The sequence below is a fragment of the Trachemys scripta genome, chromosome 8, assembly GCF_013100865.1.
Source record: "Trachemys scripta elegans isolate TJP31775 chromosome 8, CAS_Tse_1.0, whole genome shotgun sequence".
Lineage (NCBI taxonomy): Eukaryota > Metazoa > Chordata > Testudines > Emydidae > Trachemys > Trachemys scripta.
The window spans coordinates 51263354-51285175 of record NC_048305.1 but is presented as its reverse complement, the minus strand read 5'-3'; the positions used below and the strand labels follow the sequence as shown (position 1 = coordinate 51285175).

Below are 21822 nucleotides of genomic sequence, written 5' to 3'. Positions count from 1 at the left end.
CTTGCTGACAATGGACTAAAACCAAACCAAACCAAACCCAAACAAAAGCCACTAGATCAGCAAAGCAAAGAATAGGATCCTAGCCAGCAAGTGAAGAAGAAAAAGTGGTATCAAGGCCCAACAGAGAAGAAAATTCCAATTACCTAGGCATCCAGTAGCAAGTTGTTTGTATGGGGCAGATATTTTCTTAAAAATCTATAAGCAAGGCAGATGCTACACTGAATCCAAATTAATGAGGAAACATGGTACAGTTCAAAAGTGAAATACCACAGAAGCATGTAAGGCTTAGCTGAGTGTCTCTCAGACTCATAGAAAAGGTACTTGATCCTAATATGAAAATTAGGATATTTCCTGTGTTCTTGACAATTCTGTGATGGAAGGGCATGTGTGAGAGAAATATTAATTATTTGACAAACTGTGTTTTTCCACAAATTTTGGTTTTGTAATTTTGTAAAAAAGTTTTCTTTGCACATTTTAAAGGGAAACTGATGGCATGACTATTTTGACGGAGGATGGAATTAAACAGAGACTTAGTTCGAAATGCTTAGCTAGTCAGTTTCCACCCCTACATTGAGTAATACAGCATCAACATCTTACCTCCTTCCTTCCCAGTTTTCTTGGGAAACTGAAATATGGTGCATACAAAAGTCTTCATATCCTCAGTTTGAAAACTGATTCATTTTAAAGGTTATTTATAATGTTGAAAGGCATGAATGCCATCTTCTATAGAAAACTGACTAAAAATGCTAATTTCACTAGTTCTCCTTTCATTCTCTCATTTCACTTTTCTATCAAGGGCATCTGGTGGGACAATCTTGGAACACAAGGTTACACCTTCTTAACTTTTCCCTGTGACATTGTCACCATGTGTTGTAGACTGAAAACATCGCTTTTCTTGTATCGTATTTTTTAAAGTAATATTCACAGAGGGGAAAAATATCAGAAATATAAAAGTGGCTTTTTGAAACAGCAATTTGTGATTTTATGTAACATCATGACAAAACACAAAATCATATAAGGAAGGGAGAAGGAAACAGTGAAGTGCTCAATCAGGAATTCAACATACTCAGTAGCTCTGAGGTTTTCAAACTTTTTCATAATGTTGACTTCCTCTCTTCCCACTAACCGTCACATAATATCTTTGGGCCAACTACAGCAACTTTTTACACAGGAAGTAATGTAGGGAAGTATTTATGCAATTTAGGTCCTTTTTATGTGATTCACACACAGTCTACACTACATGCTTACCTACATAGCTCAAGGCTGTGAAAAATTTCACTCACTATGTGATTTAGATAAGCTGACCTAAGCTCAGATGTAGAAACCATTAGGTCAACGGAAGAATTCTTCCATGAACCTAGCTACCGCCTCCCAGAGAGGTGCACTTATTACATGAATGAAAGAACCCTCTCCATCGCTGTAGTGAGTGTCTACAGCACAGCAGAGCAGCTGTGGCACTGTAGCATTTCCAGTGTAGATATATCCTGAGAAGCTGAAGGCAGGAGGGACATCACCATGTGATAAGCCTGCTTGCCCTGGACCAGAAGTTGAAAGTACATATGAGGGTAAAAAGGGTGAGGGTAAAAATTCTCTTATGAGCATTGTAGTTATAAAAACACAATAATTGAAAAACCAGTTACTGTTAAACTCTACAGAATTGTTCAAAAGCATGGAAATTCACAGATCCATAGACCAAAATGTCAGGAGGGACTGCTATGATCATCTAGTCTGACCTCCTGCATCACATGGGCCACAGAACCTCATCGAGTGACTCCTGCATTTAACTCATTACTTTTGGTTGAGCTAAAGCATATCTTTTAGATAGACATCCTATCCTCACATAAAGACTTCAAAGGGAGGGTAAATCTATCCATTCCCCTACTAAGTTGCTCCAATGGTTAACTGCACTTACTATTTATAATTTATACCTTATTTCCAGTCTGAATTTGTTTAGCCTCAATTTCCAGCCACTGGATATTGTTATGACTTTGCATGCTAGACTGCAGAGCCCTCTATCAGAAATCTTCTCCCCGTTTAGGTACGTCTAGACTGTAAACAGTAACAAAGCTGCATAGCAACTGATTTACATTTTGAAGCTTCTCGATTGACAGCTTTGGTCTCCCTTTTATAGTCTGCCAGAGATAGAACACATGCTGTTAATAACTTCCTAAATATGCCTTCTTCATCTCAAAATGGGTCTTGTACTCCGGAGCTTGCCAAGAGCTGTCAAATAAGTCTTGTCTGAATATTCCAGGACAAGCAGCTTTTGAGATAAGTTGCTGCAAAAAACATTAGAAGAATTTTCAAAACATGATTAATACTTATTTCCACCCTGAGACCTATGTTGCAAAAATAGTTCGTCTGGACTAAAGTAAATGTGGACAGAAAATGGTCTTCCAACCAGACAGAGAGTATGCAGAATTTGAAATGGAAATAACCTTTAGTGAAATCTGAAAATGTGTATGTGGGGAGGGAAGGTGGAATGGGTTAACAAAAAAACCAGTGTTATTATGGGAAGCAAGTCTCCACCTTAATTATGGAAAGGCTATTGCTTCTCCAAAGTTAAAAGTGATAGTTATTTGGAGTGGAAGGTGGACAAAATTCAGTATTTCCATTAAACTATTTGATTTCAATTGTCCCGTTCCCAAATTTTGGAGTATTTCTCCATTTGAATGTGTGGAAGCCCATCCAGCAAAAAATTAAACTGAACTCCTGTAAAGCCCATATATTTTGAAAATTTGAAACCTCCTAAATAGCAGCTACAAATTATAAATCCATAATTAGTAACACTTCATATCATCATCAATGGACGAGCATCTACTACTTTTCCCCTGTCAAAAGTGTCACCTCAAACTGTTATGGCTTTGAAACCTATGAAGCTAAGCATCTTTGCTACCCTATGGATTTAGAAGTCAACACCAATGATAGGTCAAGCTGCACAGAAGCCAGGGTGTTCATATTTTTATAAAGCAATTTAGTAAATGATCATTCATAATATATGCAAATACTGGAGCTTTGACAGCTTCTGATACAGACGCTATGTAAGCACAAAGTAGCAGTAGTATTATAAATCAAAACGTACTAATGTTCTATGTATGAGGCACTTACTGTATAAGAAAAGGAAAAATGGATCTGACTCATACAGCAGAGTCTCCGATGGACTGACTGATAGGCTCTAATGTAGTCACTGAGTGACTCCTTCACAGCAATGTAATTATACTCTGTACACTCAAGTCATTCTTATTAAAATGTTAAAGGTTACTTAAGTATTGGATGAAGGTAATGTATTTACAAACCTGGACCTGGAAGTAGGTGCAGGATGGGCAGCCATAGTACAACAATAGTACTTCCCAATGTCCCACAAATGCATCTCATTCATGATCCAGAGGGTCCATCTCAAGAGTTAAAAGGACTAGTTCATTCTCAACCACCAGTCCTTTGATCCTCTGCAGAAGCTACCAACAAGACTGCCAGCAATGTGATAAGTTTTTTTGATTAGGACTTATTTGTAGCATCTAGAGGCCCCAACCAAGATAAGATCAGGGCCCCACTGTGCTGGCCACTGCACAAACATAACTCCCTGCTCAGAAAAGCTTAAAATCCAAAAAGACATGGGGGGGGAAGGGGGAGGAGGGGAAGGCGCCAGGGAAAGAGATGAAATGACTTGTTCAAGGTTACACCACTAGTCAATGACACAGCCAGCAATTCCTGCTCCTCATTTGCACATCAGATCATAGCAAAAGTTCAGTAAGTCATTTTGCATGAGGCAAAATGCCATCAAACAGCAATGACTTTCCATCAGGACAGCCCTCCTCTGGCTTTGAACAAGTGACCTGTCCCAAATTAAATATTTATTTTTCAAGATATCTAAACAGACCAGTTATAGAAGCAGAAGTCTCCACAGCCAGCTAACAACTCCAAGCTCAACTTCCACACTCAAATCATTCTATGTGCCCATCTATAAAGGAACTCTTACTGTGTTGAGAAATTGTGTTCTAATGTAATAGCCTTCTGACCAGGGTATAACAAAGGTGGGACAAAATAGTTTTATATGTGTGCACATGCACGCGTTGTGGAATCATGTTGAAGGGATTAAACACTATAGCATAACATGGATAAACACAGAGTTCGGCTTCACTTACACACAAGCAAGATTAAATACCATTTCACGAAACGATAGTCTCCCAGTCATATCATAACATCCTGACAAGACAAATTGCTGCGCAGACTAACCTTTAGTAAGTATCCCATAGTTATGTAAATTTATACCAGGGAGAGAGACTTGCCTCAAGCTAGCCACATGTTTCCTTACAATACTGAAGCAATAAATGTATGACAGTACAGGGCCAAACCCCTTTTTCACCTAAGCCTGATTGAACAATCAGATTCCTTCTTTAAACCAACCCATTCTACAGCAAGCTAATAAGGCAAAACTGTTAATGACAAAATACAAACATGCCCAGTCATATTCTAGTTGTTTATTTTCAGAATGCTTTCTGAAGCTATTATTTTAATTCAGGCAATGATCCATAGTAGTCTATCTCAGCAATTCTCAGCCCACTGCAAGATGACAACCTCTATGCAATACAGTGTTGCTGCAACAATATATTTTGCCACAGCGAGAGGTCCCGTAGTTTCCCTGAACACAGCCACCATCCCAAGGCTGACAGATATCAAAAACACTGAACTAGTGATCACTCACTCATGTGGAAAGAAGAAAACCGAAATCCCTAACTGATCATGATGAGAGCAGTAGGAAACACTGGTTTCAATAGGAACTGCCCTCACTGACATCTTGTAAAGGCAAACAGGAGGAAAGGAGTGGTAGACTCCAAAATGAAGACAGATTTGGCCATTAGCCCTGAGGTCTTTTAGTGTTTATTAAAGTAAGCAAGAGACCACTTTACTTCTCTGATTGAGAGCATGCAATGTTTCTTAAATAATAAAAAGAATTCCTTGTGATTGTCTATCACTTCAGTAGCCTATTCCCTTAAACAATTCTGATAGAGCTAAAGGCAGACAGCTAAGCAGTTGAAGGAGAACTTTAGACTAGATCCAGAGGTTGGCAGATTGGATTAAATTATACTAGTAAATTGATCTTGCCTATTAGCTGGATGTTTACCCACTAAGATTATAATCACAGTGCAGCAATTGCGCTTCAGATTTCCAAGGTACAGCTCCAAGAATTCTCTGTGGTAACTGGGTTGACACTTGCAGCCACTCTGCTCGGCTCACTACGACCACGTGCAAGCTTTGCGTATCCTGGCACTCTCCACCCCAGAATACATTGCACACAAAATTTTAGTGGAATGATATCTGGGGGGACATCAGGAAGGCTGCCAGAAATGGTGAGCAGCACCAAGTTGAGCACAAGGTGAGGGAGAGATCCTGGGGAGCATCTATTGGACAGTCATATAGAAAGAAAGAATCTGGCGTGAGTCTACTTGAAGATTGCAGGGACAATGAGTAACTGTCATCTTGCCACTTGAACCTCCTTGAATGGGAGCTGGAGAGGAAGACGTAGCCTTAGCATTAACTTTTTTCAGTACCTTTAACTGTGGTTCAAATTCAAAGATGGGCAAAGAGATTGGGGGTATTTATTTGTTGGACTGATAATATCTATAATTTTCTACAAAAGTTAATAGAATCAAAAATTGGTAATAGAAAAGTCACATTACTATAGGTCATCTAGTCAAATTTTCCTTCTATCCTTGTTCATTCACCTACTGCATAAACTTCATTTGGATCAGTAAACAGTTACACTTGTAACAGTAATCAAGAGCTCTGTGAATAGTATTTCTAGCAGTGAAGATTCCTAGATTTTCGTAAGTGGCTCGCTGATGAAGCACCTGCATATTATTTTCTTTTTTCGTTGCGCAAAATAATTGCATTTCCACGCTAGATGTGGCCCGAGGCCTCCTCTTAGCAGAATCCGTCAGTTGCACTAAATTATGCATTTAGCAGTTTGGAAATCTGAGTGTCTATTACTAATTACCTTGAAAATATTTAAATTAATTTCACTGGAGCTAAGGGCCAACATATTATTTACTAAGCCATCCAATTTACATCATAGCTTTCCTAAGGAGATGTATGCCCCATGCAAGCAGACATTTTGTTTTAAGTTGTAAATATCTAGCTAGGGTAAGTAGGGTTGCCAGGCGTCTGGTTTTCGACCAGAACGTCCACTCAAAAAGGGACCCTAGTGGCTCTGGTCGGCACCGCTGACTGGGCCGCTAAGTCTGGTCAGCGGTGCAGCGGGGCTAAGGCAGGCTCCCTGCCTGCCATGGCTCCGTGCTGCTCCCGGAAGCAGCAGCATGTCCCTGCAGTCCCTAGGTGTAGGGCAGCCAAGGGGCTCTGTGCTCTGGCCCTGCCCCAAGCACCGCTCTGCAGCTCCCACTGGACAGGAACCGTGGCCAATGGGAACTATGGGGGTGGCGCCTGAGGCCGGGGCAGCGCGCAGAGACGCCTGGCTGCGCGTCCGCGTAGGTGGGACATGATGCTGCTTCTGGGAGCTGCCTGAGGTAAACACTGCCCGGAGCCTGCTCCCCACAGCCCTTCCTGCGCCGCAACCCTGATCCTCCTCCCGCCCTCCAAACTTCTTGGCCCTATCCCAGAGCACCCTTCTGCACCCCAAACCTCTCATCCCCAGCCAGAGCCCTCACCCCAAACCCCTGCACCCTAATTCCCTCATCCCTGGCCCCACACCAGAGCCTGAACCCCCAGCTGGAGCTCTCACCCCTCCCACACCCCAACCTCCTGCCTCAGCCCAAAGCCCCCTCCCATACTCCAAACCCCTTGGCTGCACCCCCCAGCCCAGAGCCCCTCCTGCACCCCAAACTCCTCATCCCTGGCACCACCTCAGAGCCCGCATCACCAGCCGGAGCTCTCACCCCCTCCCACATCCCAATCCAGAGCCCCCTCCCGCACCCTGAACTCCTATTTCTGGCCGCACCCCCAGCCAGAGCCCTCACCCCCTGAGCCAGCCCGGTGAAAATGAGCGAGTGAGGGTGGGGAAGCGCGAGCAACAGGGGGGATGGAGTGAGAGGGGCGAGGCCTCGGAGAAGGGCCAGAGCAGGGGCGGAGCAAGGGTGTTTGGTTTTGTGCGAGTAGAAAGTTGGCAACCCTAAATGTAGGACACTTCAATAAGCATGCTAAGAGATATAAAGACTAATTTATTTCTGATGTCAGCCACCAGAATTTCTCAAAATGTGAGCCATCATTCCCTAACAGCGACCCTTTTGTTCCAAGCATGTGTTTGCAAATTGGGTGTCCCATATTGTTTCCTTTGTTAAACTTCCCATTGATCCCCCCAATCAAAAACATTGGCTGCTCAAATGAAGTAGCAAACCCTTGAAGAATCACGAGGAGCAATCTGAAACAAACCCTTCCATGCACACTGCATACAGATTGAAAAGAAAACTCTTCCTCAGAATAGTATTTTGAAACTGTGTTTAAAAGAGAAATGAGAAAAACAGTTCCTGCCCTCCAATCTGAAAAAGTTTAACACTGAACTTTAGGGCCAAATTCTCCACAGACTAGAGTTGCAAGCTGCCTAAATCAAGACAGAATTTGCTATGTCAGTATGAAAGCAGGAGGAAAACTTATTTCAATATCTGACACTGGGAAGAATCCGAGCAGCTTGTGTCACAAATGATATAACTTTGCAGAATTAGAGTTTGTTCCAGCAGAAAAACACTTTCCTGCCTGTGGACTTTCAAGAAGATCCAATGATCAAACAAGGTGCAGCTTCTTCCCCCATGCCCAAAGATGATGAGGACAAAAATTATTAAAAACATTGCAGATCTTCTAAGAAAAAATGTTCTGAAGTTACCCAGCGGCTTCATAGCCTCAATCCAAGAAGCTATCCAAAGAGCAACCTCGCTTTCTTCACTTCATATTAAAATTCATTTCTACTTGGCATATAACTACTTGCTATTGTGTGGTATGAGCGGAAGGAAATTAGTTTTTGCTTCGTGTAAGTAATAATCCCATAATTTCAAGCTCCTCTTTGCATTAACATCACTAACTGACGACAACTGCCACCTTTCTAGTTTAAGGAGATTGAAAGGCAAACGCAAGTTACCATTATAGAACAGAACAACCCCCTCTCCCTGCTAGTGACCGAGGATACATCTATATGAGGGGGAAAAAAACATCATGGCAGCAAAGTCTCAGGGCCTGGGTCAGATGACTCAGGCATGTGCTATCAAGCTAAAAACATAGCAGTGTAAACGTTTTTGCTCATGCTGGAGCTCGGGCTCTGAAGCCTGGCAAGGGAGGCCCTAACTCTAACCTGAGTTGAGCTCCAACCTGAGTGAGAACATCTACACTGCTATGTTTAGCCCTGTAGTGTGAGCCCTAGTCAGTTGACCCAGGCTCTGAGACTCACTGCAGCAGGTTTTGCAGTGTAGACACACACCAAGATCGTCAATCTAGCTTTCCAAATAGGGGTGGCTCAACTACAACTAACTTTAGTGGCAATGATTGCCACAGTTAGCTGTGTGAAGGGATCACTGTGTGCAGAGAATGTCTAAGAGAAGCCAAGTGGTTGAAGCACCCGCAGGGGCACATGAGAATACTCTTGAATGCTAAAATATAGAAACACTGATCTATACCATCCTAAAGTGCTTTCACTTTTTAGCCATTCAAATTGTTTTTTAAAGGTTTTTTTGTCTGTTGGGGGTGTGGGAAGAACAGAGACCGATTTCTTTAGAAGTTCCTTGGCCCACTTTGTTTAAAAACGTCTCAGCCACTTAGAAGAGACTAACAGTTAATTTATTGGACATCATATTGTAATGATAAAATAGAAAATAAAGACTGTCTAATTATTTCCAGACCGCTATGTAATCATTGGGAATTTGTACAGTACACTGGAGTAGGCAATCTGACAAGTTATTCTGGTCCTTGAGGACATCTGCTTGATCCCTGGCAGTGGAAGCTGCTGACTTACTCTGAGCTGTCAAAGGAGAAAACAATCAGAGCAAGGTTTTTGAAGCTTGCACTGAGTTCATCTCCAAGTTCCTACTGGTGCTGCAAGCTATTTCTCCCATTTAATACAATCACACATACAGAAGTTGAAAAACCTTCCTTCCTACCTATTCTGCAGCATAAAAACGTTTCAGAGAACTTAGTGTAAACGCAGGCTCACCTTATCCAGATTTGGAAAAAGAATTTAAGTTTAAAAACTAAGCCAGTTTTGTCTGAATACTTCCTTTGTCCAGGGCGGTTTCTACTGGCTGTACCACTAACCTGCTGTGTAAGTTTGGGCACATAATTTCACCTCCCTCTATTTCCCCTCCCACCCTTTGACTGTTTTATCTATTTAGATTGTAAATTCTCTCTGGGACAGGAACACAGTCACATCGCAAGTCTGAACAATGCCTAGCACAATGTGACCCCAATCTTGGTCGGGGCCTTTAGGGCCTACCATAATCCTACTAATAAAGAGTTTCAATCTGATGGAGGTGTCATGACCCTTTATAAAATAATGCCCCCAACTGACTAGACATCCCTGCCACTCTCCATTGTTCCTGTCACCACTGGGTTACTGCACAAACTTCTTTTTGATACCACAATGCTCTAACAGGCACCTAGTCATAGCGCAGAGCCCTGAGATTCTCCAAAAAGAATCCAGTTCATTTCAAAAGACCACTCACTCATTGCACCTTTCCCTATTTCTCCTCCTCTCATGAAACCTTCATGAAATTGTTTAGTGATCCCAGAAAGGTCCACAGTTTTGAAAAAAAAAGTAATAACTTGATGGAAAGAGACTTTAATATGGTTTCTAATCATGCAATATGCCCATCTCGGTGTAACAAGGATAGTATACACACAGCGCCCCTTATGGCTTAAAGGCACACAGTGAACCATATCCTGTTATATGTGGAATTCTGGTTGGCTTAAAAAGAAGTCACATTCCATATTCTCAAGGGTTCTATGCTGAATCATACTACATTTTAAGAATTATCAGTCACATCACCCAGGAACACCACCACACTTTGCCCCTTCAGTATTAACTCACAATTGAACAAATTTTACCCTGTGAGCACCTTGCCCTTTTCAAGCAAGCCTGAGAACTATGTAACACTGGCTTTATGCAATACCCCCACAACAAGTTTATCTTGCTGGCTTTATTCGGAACAAGATAAATGCCTAGGATTCTCTAACAGAACAGGGTTTGGCATGTTGTGTCAATCACAAACCCTGCTCCACCTCTGATGTCTCTGCCTGCTCCCTTCAGATGTTGGCAAACCTGTGGTTGGTTAACATCAGCTGTGAGCTAATCCTCTCCTCTGCTGTAATGCAATTGGCCCAGTCACAAAGATGACTAATTCACAACAGATTGCATCATCAACATCCTGCAGCACAGAAATCAAACCAGAAAATTACCCACAAAAGCTTCTTCTAGACTAGTGCATAGTGACCTGCACAACGGTAATTTGAGACCTCTAGTCATGTAACAGGGACTTTCCAGGAAAAATTGTGATAAGTGACCTTGTCCACAACATGATTCTAGTCTAAGGGGAAAAACAATTGAAGACGGTTGGCAGTTTTTCAGAGACATTATTAAGGGCACAAGAGCAAACTATCCCACTGATAGGAAATATGATGAGACCACCCTGGCTTAACTGAGAGATCTTCAATGATCTGAAACTCAAAAAAGAATCCTACAAAAAGCGGAAACTAGGTCAGATTACAAAGGATGAATATAAACAAACAACCCAAGTATGTAGGGACAAAATTAGAAAGGCCAAGGCACAAAATGAGATCAAAATAGCTAGAGACAAAGGGTAACAAGAAAACATTCTACAAATACATTAGAAGCAAGAGGAAGACCAAGGATAGGGTAGGCCCGCTACTCAATAAGGAGGGGGAAACAATAAGAGAAAATGTGGAAATGGCAGAGGTGCTTAATGACTTCTTTGTTTCAGTTTTCACCAAGAAGGTTGGTGGTGATTGGACATCTAACAGTGAATGCCAGTGAAAATGAGGTAGGATCAGAAGCTAAAATAGGGAAAGAACAAGTTAAAAATTATTTAGACAAGTTATATGTCTTCAAGTCACCAAGGCCTGATGAAATGCATCTTAGAATACTCAAGGAGCTGACTGAGGAGATATCTGAGCCATTAACAATTATCTTTGAAAATGGAAGACGGGAGAGATTCCAGAAGACTGGAAAACAGAAAATATAGTGCCAATCTATAAAAAGGGAAATAAGGACAAAGCGGGAAATTACAGACCAGTCATCTTAACTTTAGTACCCAGAAAGATAATGGAGCAAATAATAAAGCAATCAACTTGCAAACATCTAGAAGATAATAAGGTGATAAGTAACAGTCAGCATGGGTTTGTCAAGAATAAGTTGTGTCAAACTGACCTGATACCTTTCTTTGACAGGGTAACAAGCCTGGATAGGGGGGAAGCAGTAGGCGTGATATACCTTAACTTTAGTAAATCTTTTGATACCATCTCTCATGACCTTCTCGTAAACAAACTAGGGAAACGCAACCTAGATGGAGGTATTATAAGGTGGGTGCATAACTGGTTGGAAAACCATTCCCGGAGAGTAGTTATCAGTGGTTCACAGTCATGCTGGAAGGGCATAATGAGTGGGGTCCTGCAGGGATCAGTTCTGGGTTCGGTTGTGTTCAATATCTTTATCAATGATTTAGATAATGGAATAGAGAGTACACTTATAAAGTTTGTGATGATACCAAGTTGGGAAGGGTTGCAATTGCTTTGGAGGATAGGACTACAATTCAAAATGATCTGGACAAACTGGAGAAATGACCGGAAGTAAATAGGATGAAATTCAATAAGGACAAATGCAAAGTATTCCACTTAGGAACGAACAATCAGATACGCATATTCAAAATGTGAAATGACCACATAGGAAGGAGTACTGCAGAAAGGGATCTGGGGGTGATAGTAGACCACAAGCTAAAAATGAGTCAACAGTGTAACACTGTTGAGGAAAAAAAACAAAAAACCCCCCACAGCCCTGAACACCACTCTGGGATGTATTAATAGGAGTGATGTAAGCAAGACACGAGAAGTAATTCTTCCAATCTACTCTGCGCTGATTAGGCCTCAACTGGAGTATTGTATCCAGTTCTGGGTGCCATATTTCAGGAAAGATGTGGACAAATTGGAGTAAGTCCAGAGAAGAGCAACAAAAATGATTAAAGGTCTAAAAAAAGCTATGAGGGAAGACTGAAAAAATTGGGTTTATTTAGTTTGGAAAAGAGAAGACAGAGGGGACATGATAACAGTTTTCAAGTACATAAAAAGGTTGTTACAAGGAGGAGGGAGAAGAATTGTTGTTCTTAACCTCCGAGGATAGGACAAGAAGCAATGGGCTTAAATTGCAGCAAAGGAGGCTTAGGTTGGACATTACGAAAAACTTCTTAACTGTCAGAGTGGTTAAGCACTTGAATAAATTGCCTAGGAGGTTGTGGAATCTCCATCATCGGAGATTTTTTAAGAGCAGGTTAGACAAACGCCTGTCAGGGATGGTCTAGATCAGGGGTTGGCAACCTTTCAGAAGTGGTGTGCCAAGTCTTCATTTATTCACTCTAATTTAAGGTTTCGCGTGCCAGTAATACATTTTAACATTTTTAGAAGGTCTTTTTCTAGAAGTCTATAATATACAACTAAACTATTGTTGTATGTAAAGTAAATAAGCTTTTAAAAATGTTTAAGAAGCTTCATTTAAAATTAAATTAAAATGCAAAGTCCCTCGGGCAGGTGGCCAGGACCCAGGCAGTGTGAGTGCCACTGAAAATCAGTTTGTGTGCCGTCTTTGGCACGCATGCCATAGGTTGCCTATCCCTGGTCTAGATAATAGTTAGTCCTGCCATGAATGCAGGGGACTGGACTAGATAACCTCTCGAGGTCCCTTCCAGTCCTATGGATTCTCCCTCCATCCTTGTTCATGAATCACATTTCCCTCTTTCCCTCTCATATTCTCTGCATACAGATAAATATTAGCAAGTTATGAACATGAACAGTGGCAGAACTGAGGTAATTATCAAGGCTCAAGACACTTCCTTGCATTAATGACCGATTCAGGAAATTTAATGCATCGATCATTTGTTTTTGTTTAATACTATTTCTTCTAGTCTTAGTCCCATCTATCTGGAGTCAGCTCTTCGAGTCCCCCTTCTGCATTCCAGTCGGTTTTGAAGCAATTCTCTACAGCAAACCAAATAGTTTTGCATGACATCCATCCATCTAATTTTGGGGCTTCCAACCTCTCTCTAACCCTCCACTTCTAGGTTTAACATGCTGTTTCCTCTATATTTTTTCAGTCCAGTCTTCTATTTGGAAGCCCAAACCATCGAAGTCTGGATTCTCTCAGCTGTTCAGTAATTGGTGCCACTCTCCACACTTTCTCTAATTTGTGTGTTCCAAACATGGTCCATCCTTGTAATTCCTAGCATCGAACTTAACACTTCCATTTCCTCTGTATTGAAGATCTGCTCCAGTTTCTTCCTCACCATCCAGCATTCGGAGCCATACTAAATTACAGATCTAATGTCTGTTTTGTAGATCTTACTATAATTCCTGTGCAGATTGGTGGAGTGTCCTGTAGATACTCTTCACAAATGCCTCCTGATCGAGATTTCGGAACAATCAAAGGGACTTCCCCTGGAGAATCCATCCCATGTTTTATAGGGAGCCCAAAATACACCAGGACAAGGCTTGGGGTTAGGGTTAGGGTTAGGCTTTGGGAGCATAAATTCTGCAAAAGCTTGTGTAGGGCAGAAGATTATTTCTGGTGCTTTGTTTTAAGAGACTCCTAGTCACCTTAAACATAATAAAACTGACTGAAAAATGTCACGCTCTGATCAGCAGTGTTGTCAACTCTCAATATTACTGTGAATATTGCGATTCTTGGTGTTTTCTTAAAGCTTCAGCTCCTAGAATCAAGTGACCATGGACAAAATATCAGTTTTCATTTATGAAAAAGTTTCGAGCCCTCACTGTGGTAGAGAAAAGCTTAAAAACTTGACTTAAGATCAACCTAATGACTCAGAAACCAGATGGCCAATTAAAAGAATAAAAATTTAATATTTTAAAATAATCTCATGATTTTTAAGGGCCTGACTCATATTCTGAATGCCTGGCAGCACTACGATGGTTGCTTGGAGACCCAAATGAAGTAAATGAGTTGGTGGATTTGTTTCACTTTCTGCTGGGTAGGTGTCCACATCACAAAATCACTACCCCATTCAGCATGCTCAGCGTACTGCAAGTGTGGGGAGAGGAAAACTGCATACTGTGTGTCATAACAAACAAACTCCACTGGCTGAGTAAGAAGTAGCACTGTTAAGCTATGTAAAGAATCGCCACTCAGACTGACCACAACAGTTGGTAGCTAACATTGGTTACCTAAAAAGTGAGGTTTTTAAAGCACCGATTGTCCTTTGACCTCACCACAACAGATACAGAGAGCAGTTGGTGTGTAGGAGAATGGACCAATTATGTAACCAAACAGGCCAATCATTCATACAATACAATCCTGACTCTGGCAAAAATTTTCTAAAAAACCAAACCAACTGATTCTATCTCAATTACAAAAGGAGTTCAACAGGTCTATCTTTTAGCCCCTTTTCTTTTTAGCTTTTATATTAATGATGTTGCTTTTGCATTAAAAGGGGATCAGTATTTTCCCCCTAAAATCATGAACCACCCTATGTCTATCTTATTATGTGCAGAGGATATGTTTCTACTGTCACAAACACCTTTGGAACTGACGTGTTTATCATACCCTTTTGGTTTATATATGCAACAAGTTAGCTCTTTCCACTACCTGGGTATCTGATTTGTACAAAATGGTTTGTGGGATAAGCATATTCAGGTACAAAAGAGAACTCAGATTCAATGCAAGAGGCGTTACATTTTATCTGGACTTGTGTGAGCAACTTAATTGCACCAGCCTTTGAGTGTTTGAGGCTAAGGTATGCACTCAAATTTTCTATGGAGCAGAACTGTAGGGATAGAATGATCTCAAAGGACTAGAAGTGATTCAAAACAAAAATTCTTAGGAAGATCCTTGATCTCCCAAATACTCCAGCCACTATTCTTAGAGCTGAGACAGGTATGAATTCTATTCTGTCCAAAATTATTATTCTTCAATGCTGAGCCGAATGGTCGGCTGCAGCGATCGTTCTCCATTTGGTTCATTCCTCTGTGGCCGCAAGGGCTTGATGGCCTGAGTGTCCAATATTTGAACAGACTTGATAAATCCATGTAATAAGGGGGTCTGCCTCTGGGCCACCTCCACTCCCTGCTTGGTGGAATTTTATCCCAAATGTTACAAGCCACTCAGAGAACAGCGTTTGCCAGAATGTCTTGTGGCATTCTCATGACATGTCTGAAAAGCATAAGTCGCCATCTGCAGTCAACGGCCCTGATAGTGTGTAGACCGGAGTGACCATAAACATATGCATTACAAATTAGGTCATTCCACTTTATGCCCAATATACGATGTTTGCACTGTGTGTGGAAAGCCTCCAGCTTTGACCAGTCTGAGCGGCATAGTGTCCATGTTTCGCAGCTGTACAACAGTTTGGAAAAGATACAGCTCAAATAGATCCTGAACTTGGTTGTTGTACTGAAATGATGTTGATTCGATATTCATTGTAAATGATGCATGGCAGACGCCGCGATGCCAATCTAATGGAGAGTTGGAGGAAGTGGTGAGTATAGAACCCGAATAGCAAAAGCTAGAGACTGCTTCAACAGTTTCATTATTCAGAGAGATTGGAGTCGCAGGTGGACCTGGTCCTAGATCTTGCAGCTTTGTCTTTGACCACGAAAAATGGAGGCCACCCTTAGCCAACTCCTCCGTCATTTGCTGGAGTGCCTCGCGAAACCTGCCGAGACTCTGTACTAGAAGAACAATGTCCTTTCAGGTAATTACATTGAAGGCCACAGCCCTCCTGCATGTCAATAAATGCACTCGTAATGAGTTGAAGTGAAAGTTTAACACCCTGTCCAAAATGCAATACCGTAATATTAATTTTTGGCTTCATATTCATAGTACGCACTCATAGGTTTGCAAGGTTGTGCTTAGAGATGCAGCTCAGCAAGACTTTCACATAAATTTCCTTGGTTAGAATATATTAAAAATTCTTTGCATCATCCAGGTTTTTTAAAATTGGAAATTATTAGGTTTAAGTTTAAAAACGTAAAATCCCTAGTCAAGTAGCGAACAGAGGATATTAATAAGCAACTAAATAAGGCAGATGTATCTACTTCAGATACATCATCTTGGTTCCCCCTTGTTAAAAAGACTCATGGGTAATGCCAGACAACTAGACAGTTTGTGTAATAACATGCTTAGAAGGGTCTTTACAGATCTCAGTTTTCAATTCATGCAGACAGCTTACTTAGAAGGCCAATTAACTGGAATAAAAAATGTAACTGCCTCTGTCCATTTGGTTTAGGGCAGGTGGAAGATCTATGCCATTATTTATTACATTGTCATTTGAGGTCAAAATGGCTTTCCATATTTTTATCCCAGATTCCTTTTTCTTGACCTCTCAGAAAACAGAATATTTGTTAGGCGCTGATAGTGTATCTGTAATCCAAGCAGTTGCCATATTTGCTTGGTCAGCCGTTAAAATAAGGAAAAGGCAAGTCGCATGGCGATCATATGTAGATTACTGGAGTATGTCTTTTTAAATCTGTACTTATGAGTATTTTAATATTTTATAACTTTGGATTTAATTTTTAAGTTTTATTGTAATACTTTTTGTCTTCTGCTCTTTGGCACAAGGCTATGCTGCTATTAATAAAATTCTAACTCATGCACTCGCACACTGTCCTATGGTAAGAGCTACTGTGGTACTAGAAAATGTGAAAGAGCAGGTCAAGCCTCATTGCAACAGGACGGCCCTTCTTTCTCTTGTATCCAAATAACACAGCCAACTCCTTCCCATACACTGTAAAGAGCCATCTGCGCGTAAAGGCAGATCATTTTGACAGCAGCTTTCCTGAACCGTTCTTTCAGAATTGTGCTGCTTCTCCCCTGCTCAGGAAGCTCCAAAAGAAATGTAAAGAACATCAGCTAAATTTAGGGACCACAAAAAACATCTGGATACAAATGTCCTCTGCCTCCACCTTCTGGAGCTCCTAGCACTACCGAACCTATTCCTTTTAATTCAACTCTTATAATAACAGGTTAGTGATGTGATAAAAGGCCTCAGAAAAGGCTGGAAATTCCCCTTTCAACCACCTTCCTCTGATCATCCATATGAAACTAGGCAGGGAGCATGAACTCTACTGTAAGCCTCCCCTGTTAGCTGGTTATGAGATTTTTTGTTTTGTTTTGTTTTAAGGAATCCACACTTATATGAAAAAATAAACGTAGAATGTTTTCATTCTCTAACCACAAGCAGCTGCTGGATATTATTCGTCACACTGGCTAAGGGTGACACAATGCAAAGTTACTTTGCCTGAGCGAACTAGCAGGTCTATCTCTAGTGAAGGGGTTAAACAGGAAATAACTGAATGACCGCTCTCTAATCAATACGTGTTAAAAGACAACTCCAAGGTAGTCAACATTTTATTCCGAGATTTCAGTGCTTGGCTTCATACAAAACTTACTGATTTTTGTAGTCAGTGGCACATGTCTAAAAATATCGAACACCACAAAATCTGAAGGTTTCCAGCTTACTATCTTATGACAATATATTTTAAAGCACAGGTTGCCAGAAAAGCAAAACAGCAATACGAAAATATACTCTTTTGAAAAAGCCTCTTGCTTGTGTGAACCACCTGTGGGGTTTCCTGAATACCTTTGATTTATCATCTCTTCCTGGTGAACAGGAAGCTAGGTTTGCAAAATTTTATATCGATTTCAACATACAGTGCCAGCTGCAACTAGCACATTAAGAATGTCACTCAATGTGTTCTTAAAAAGCAAGTAAAGCACATTTGCCCTTATCCATAAATCTAATTTTATGTGGAAGGTTGCTCTTCCTGAGTTATCCTAATTATGTAAGGATTTTTAGAGAGGAGTTGGGTTTTTTCTTTAATCTAAGAATTCACATAGCAAGCAACTATTTTAAATATTATAACTAGTTATGGTAATGTCCTGGTTCTTGACGTCTCTTCTCCCACATGGGGTCTCAGAGGGATACTACTGCCCTTGGTTTCTGCACTGGTGAAAGATAGATACCCACGTTGCCCTCTCCCTTGTGCATTCATCCTGTCAGGTGAAACACATGTGAACATCTCTGGGGAAAATAGCAGCTGTGTACAACACTGATAAAGTAATGCAAAAATTATGTATACAGTAGGCACCAAGGAAAGGCTGAAAAGCAAGGCTTTAGTTCTTAACTACATGCATAGTTACATTTCTAACACAATACCTGTTCTCCTCTCATCCAGTCAAACCTCAATGGAATACAGCAGTAATACGTTTCCAGACTTGTGTGGTTAATATCATGAGGGATCTTACCTGTGAACTGCATTCTGTGATGCTTCTAGTGCCTCTACCATAATCCTGCCAGCATGACAGCCAGAAAGCTCTGTGCATACTCCTCGCTCACTCTCTATTTTCTCTGCCTCAGACAGTTTGGAATGCAGAAAAGCTAGAGCCAAAGCCAGTCAAACCCAAGCCTGTCTCCCAGCTCCTTGGTTTCAGTTAAACAATAGCTGCCCCTCACTTGCTTTCCTTCTCTTGCAGCATTCGGGCACGTGCAGTCTCCCATATTAACAGCTAACAATCTACCAGGGACGGGTAGACACTTCATTTTCCTGTCCCATGGGGGATGGAGCGAGGGTGGATAGAGTGAGAGTGACAATGAGCACACAGGGCTGGGAGGGAGAGGGAGAGAGAGCGAGCGAGCGAGAGAGAAACTGCTGTTAAATAACAGATGTATTAAACTAATGAAAGCCACTGGATCCAAGCAGATGTCTCAAAAATTTATACATCTAAAATCAATTATATAAAAACTAACTAAGAAGTGCTGATTTCAGAAGCTGCTATCACAAACTGTCCAAAGTATTACAAACTAGGTTGACTCCAAGAAAGTACAATCCCAAATCAAACAGGGGAGCAAAGAGCTCACTCGCTGCCACTTTAAGTGCCAGTGTCATAAAATTGTATTTTATACTTAAAGATACTACTACCGCCAGCTACCTCTACATCTCGGGAAAATATACAACTCTCAACAAACCCCTGACGATTTTCTCAAACAAACAATGCACATTTTATCTCCTTGGATACTGAACTGGGATTGCTTTTTATTCAGGGTGTGATTTCTGGCTTTTGAAAGAGAAATAGTGAAGTCTGAAATAAAAGATCTTTCCTTGCTATCTTTTTTGTTTATTTTAAAATTGCAGAGAGTTTGATTTCTAGGTACAGCAGCATTACCCTAGAACAGAGAACGAAAGCTGCTCTTTAACATGCAGAGAAAGAAAGGGGAAAACACACATTCCAGTCCCTGCTACTGGCATGATGCCTTTAACACATTATAATAATGCCACTGCTGAGGATAGCACGTCAAGTTTGATCAATTTAAAAATCCACAGTTTGATTCCCAGCAGATCCCACCTGCCAGTCTGGGCACCAGAGCAGAAGAAAATAGACATGAGAGAAACACAAAATCACTTAGCCTATTGCTACAATTTAATGAACAGCTGATAGTAAACAGACCACATGCTCTTTCCCACCTTCTGTAGTTTGTTCAAAGTTTTTCCTGTTTTGTTCATTTGTTTGTAACATGATCTCTTCTTCCTTTTTAATTCCTCTCTCCTTAGTGACATGTCTCTTCCTTTTCTCTGTGTTACTTCTGTTTCAGATAAGCTTCTGTTCTTTCTCCTCTTATGCAACAACCCCCACGCCCTGGCAATTTTTTCCCAGTAGGAATAGAAGCTTTCATGACCCCACCCCCTGCTAAGGCTCACATGAGAAATATGTATGAAAGCCACGGGATGGTTCTTGGGAGAGAAACGCGCTGACAGTGTGCTCAGACAAAATTGATTGTGGAATGAAAAATAATATCGTCCCCACCTGATGTTCTAAAATTAAGTAAAAAATTAAAGCCAACTACCACACACAGAAACCAAGAACTAGGTACATGGTTCATGCTAGTACAGGCCTTTAGGTTAACCCCCCCCCCCCCCCGACACTAACAATGGTATAAAAAAGTAAACAAGCCCATCTATACAGAGATTAATTTGACCTGGTTCTAGAAATACTTAACTATTGGGGAAGTGGAAGGACAGAACAATCTCAGTTTAATAGGATTCCTTAGAAAATCAATTTGTGAACTAACAGTAATCTCCCTCCGTCCCTCTTTCTCCACACGTGTCCCCACTAAAATGAACAGTTTGATAATGATATAGCACGTTTTATCCTGAAGGATCCCAAAACACTTTACAAACTATCTTCAGCATGACAGAAATGCAGCTATGTCTGGGGTGGAGAGCAACAGACAACAACTGGTGCACACAACACTGTACAACAGCAAGAAGGGAACAATAAAGCCTAGAGCACTGGGATAAATCCATGTTCTTCTTTAAAGAGCCATCAGAATTTTAGTATTTATGTAGACAGGCCATGGGCTTTTAAGGTCTCATCCAGTTACAATTCCAGTTCTTGCTTTACATCATTCAGGAATCCTCCATTTCAGCCTGGTTAGAAACAGAGGGCTTACACTACAGTTCCAGTTGTGAAAATGGGTTAATATCCCCGAGACCATGGGTTGGCTGTTCTGTAAATGGAAGTGTTTTCTAGGGACCTGATGAGTTGTCAGATCTGGCTTTGTCAGCCACGACCCTGCTATACCTGCCATGAAGAAATTTAGATTCTTGAAATGCCAAAGGAACGATCTGATTCTACTTAAAGGAAATAGACCCCCAAGTATGTAGTGAGGATTGCTGTATTGGAGGAGGGATTAACTATACACAGCTACTTGGAGTGTTTTAAAACTCTACCCAATTCCAGTGAGAGAAAATGGCAAGAATAAAGTATACTACTAAGGCTAGGTCTACACTACCCGCCTGAATTGGCGGGTAGAAATCGACCTCTCGGGGATCGATTTATCGCGTCCCGTCGGGACGTGACAATCGATCCCCAAATCGGCGCTCTTACTCCACCAGCGGAGGTGGGAGTAAGCGCCGCCGACAGAAAGCCGCAGAAGTCGATTTTGCCGCCGTCCTCACAGCGGGGTAAGTCGGCTGCGATACGTCGAATTCAGCTACGTTATTCACGTAGCTGAATTTGCGTATCTTAAATCGACTCCCCCCTGTAGTGTAGATGTACCCTAAGATTGAATTTAAGCCAAATATAAAAAAGAAGAGTAAACCTTGTTTCAAAGACTGAAGAAGCACAGTATATTAAGTTCCCTATACACGTTAAAATATTTCTTTAAACATCCACAGTGAAATTGCTAAGCTCTGTCTCAAACAGATTTTTTCTCTTTTCTATTAAGATTCTTAATAGACTGACAGCCCTCTCCCATTGTGCCATTATCTAAAAGCCTTCTCAAGGCTGATATCAGGCAGAGCAGGAAAGGAACCATAAGTGGTGGTTGAGGTATAAGCAGGGAGAGTGCTTAGGGGAAGAGGGAGCAAATGGGGTATCCAAGCAGTCTATTGCAGGAACTTGAAATGCAATCTGCAAAGTCCTTGTAACAAGCTCTCTCTCATCCAAGGATCATGAAGGTATCTGACATTTACACAAAACAACCCAGTGATTGATGGTGTGACCTATGTGAATTTGGACTATGGCATTGGGTTTTGCCTTTTTGTTGAAATTCCCATTTTGCCAATCTCCTAGAGAATGCTGGGAACTCCAAAATG

General features: G+C 41.2%; 1 protein-coding gene across 9 annotated transcripts in view; it reads right to left on the bottom strand.

Annotated features, from left to right (window-relative positions):
- RASAL2 (RAS protein activator like 2) overlaps positions 1–21822 on the bottom strand; it is a 272884-nt gene that overhangs the window by 77752 nt on the left and 173310 nt on the right. The window contains exon 1 of one of the 9 annotated variants that reach the window (XM_034780319.1): positions 19690–19798. The exons of the other annotated variants lie outside the window; for them this stretch is intronic. Coding sequence (XP_034636210.1) covers positions 19690–19741 — 52 coding nt within the window. The 5' untranslated portion in view covers positions 19742–19798. Of the gene's footprint in view, positions 1–19689; positions 19799–21822 lie in introns of those variants that run through there. 9 annotated transcript variants of the gene reach the window in all.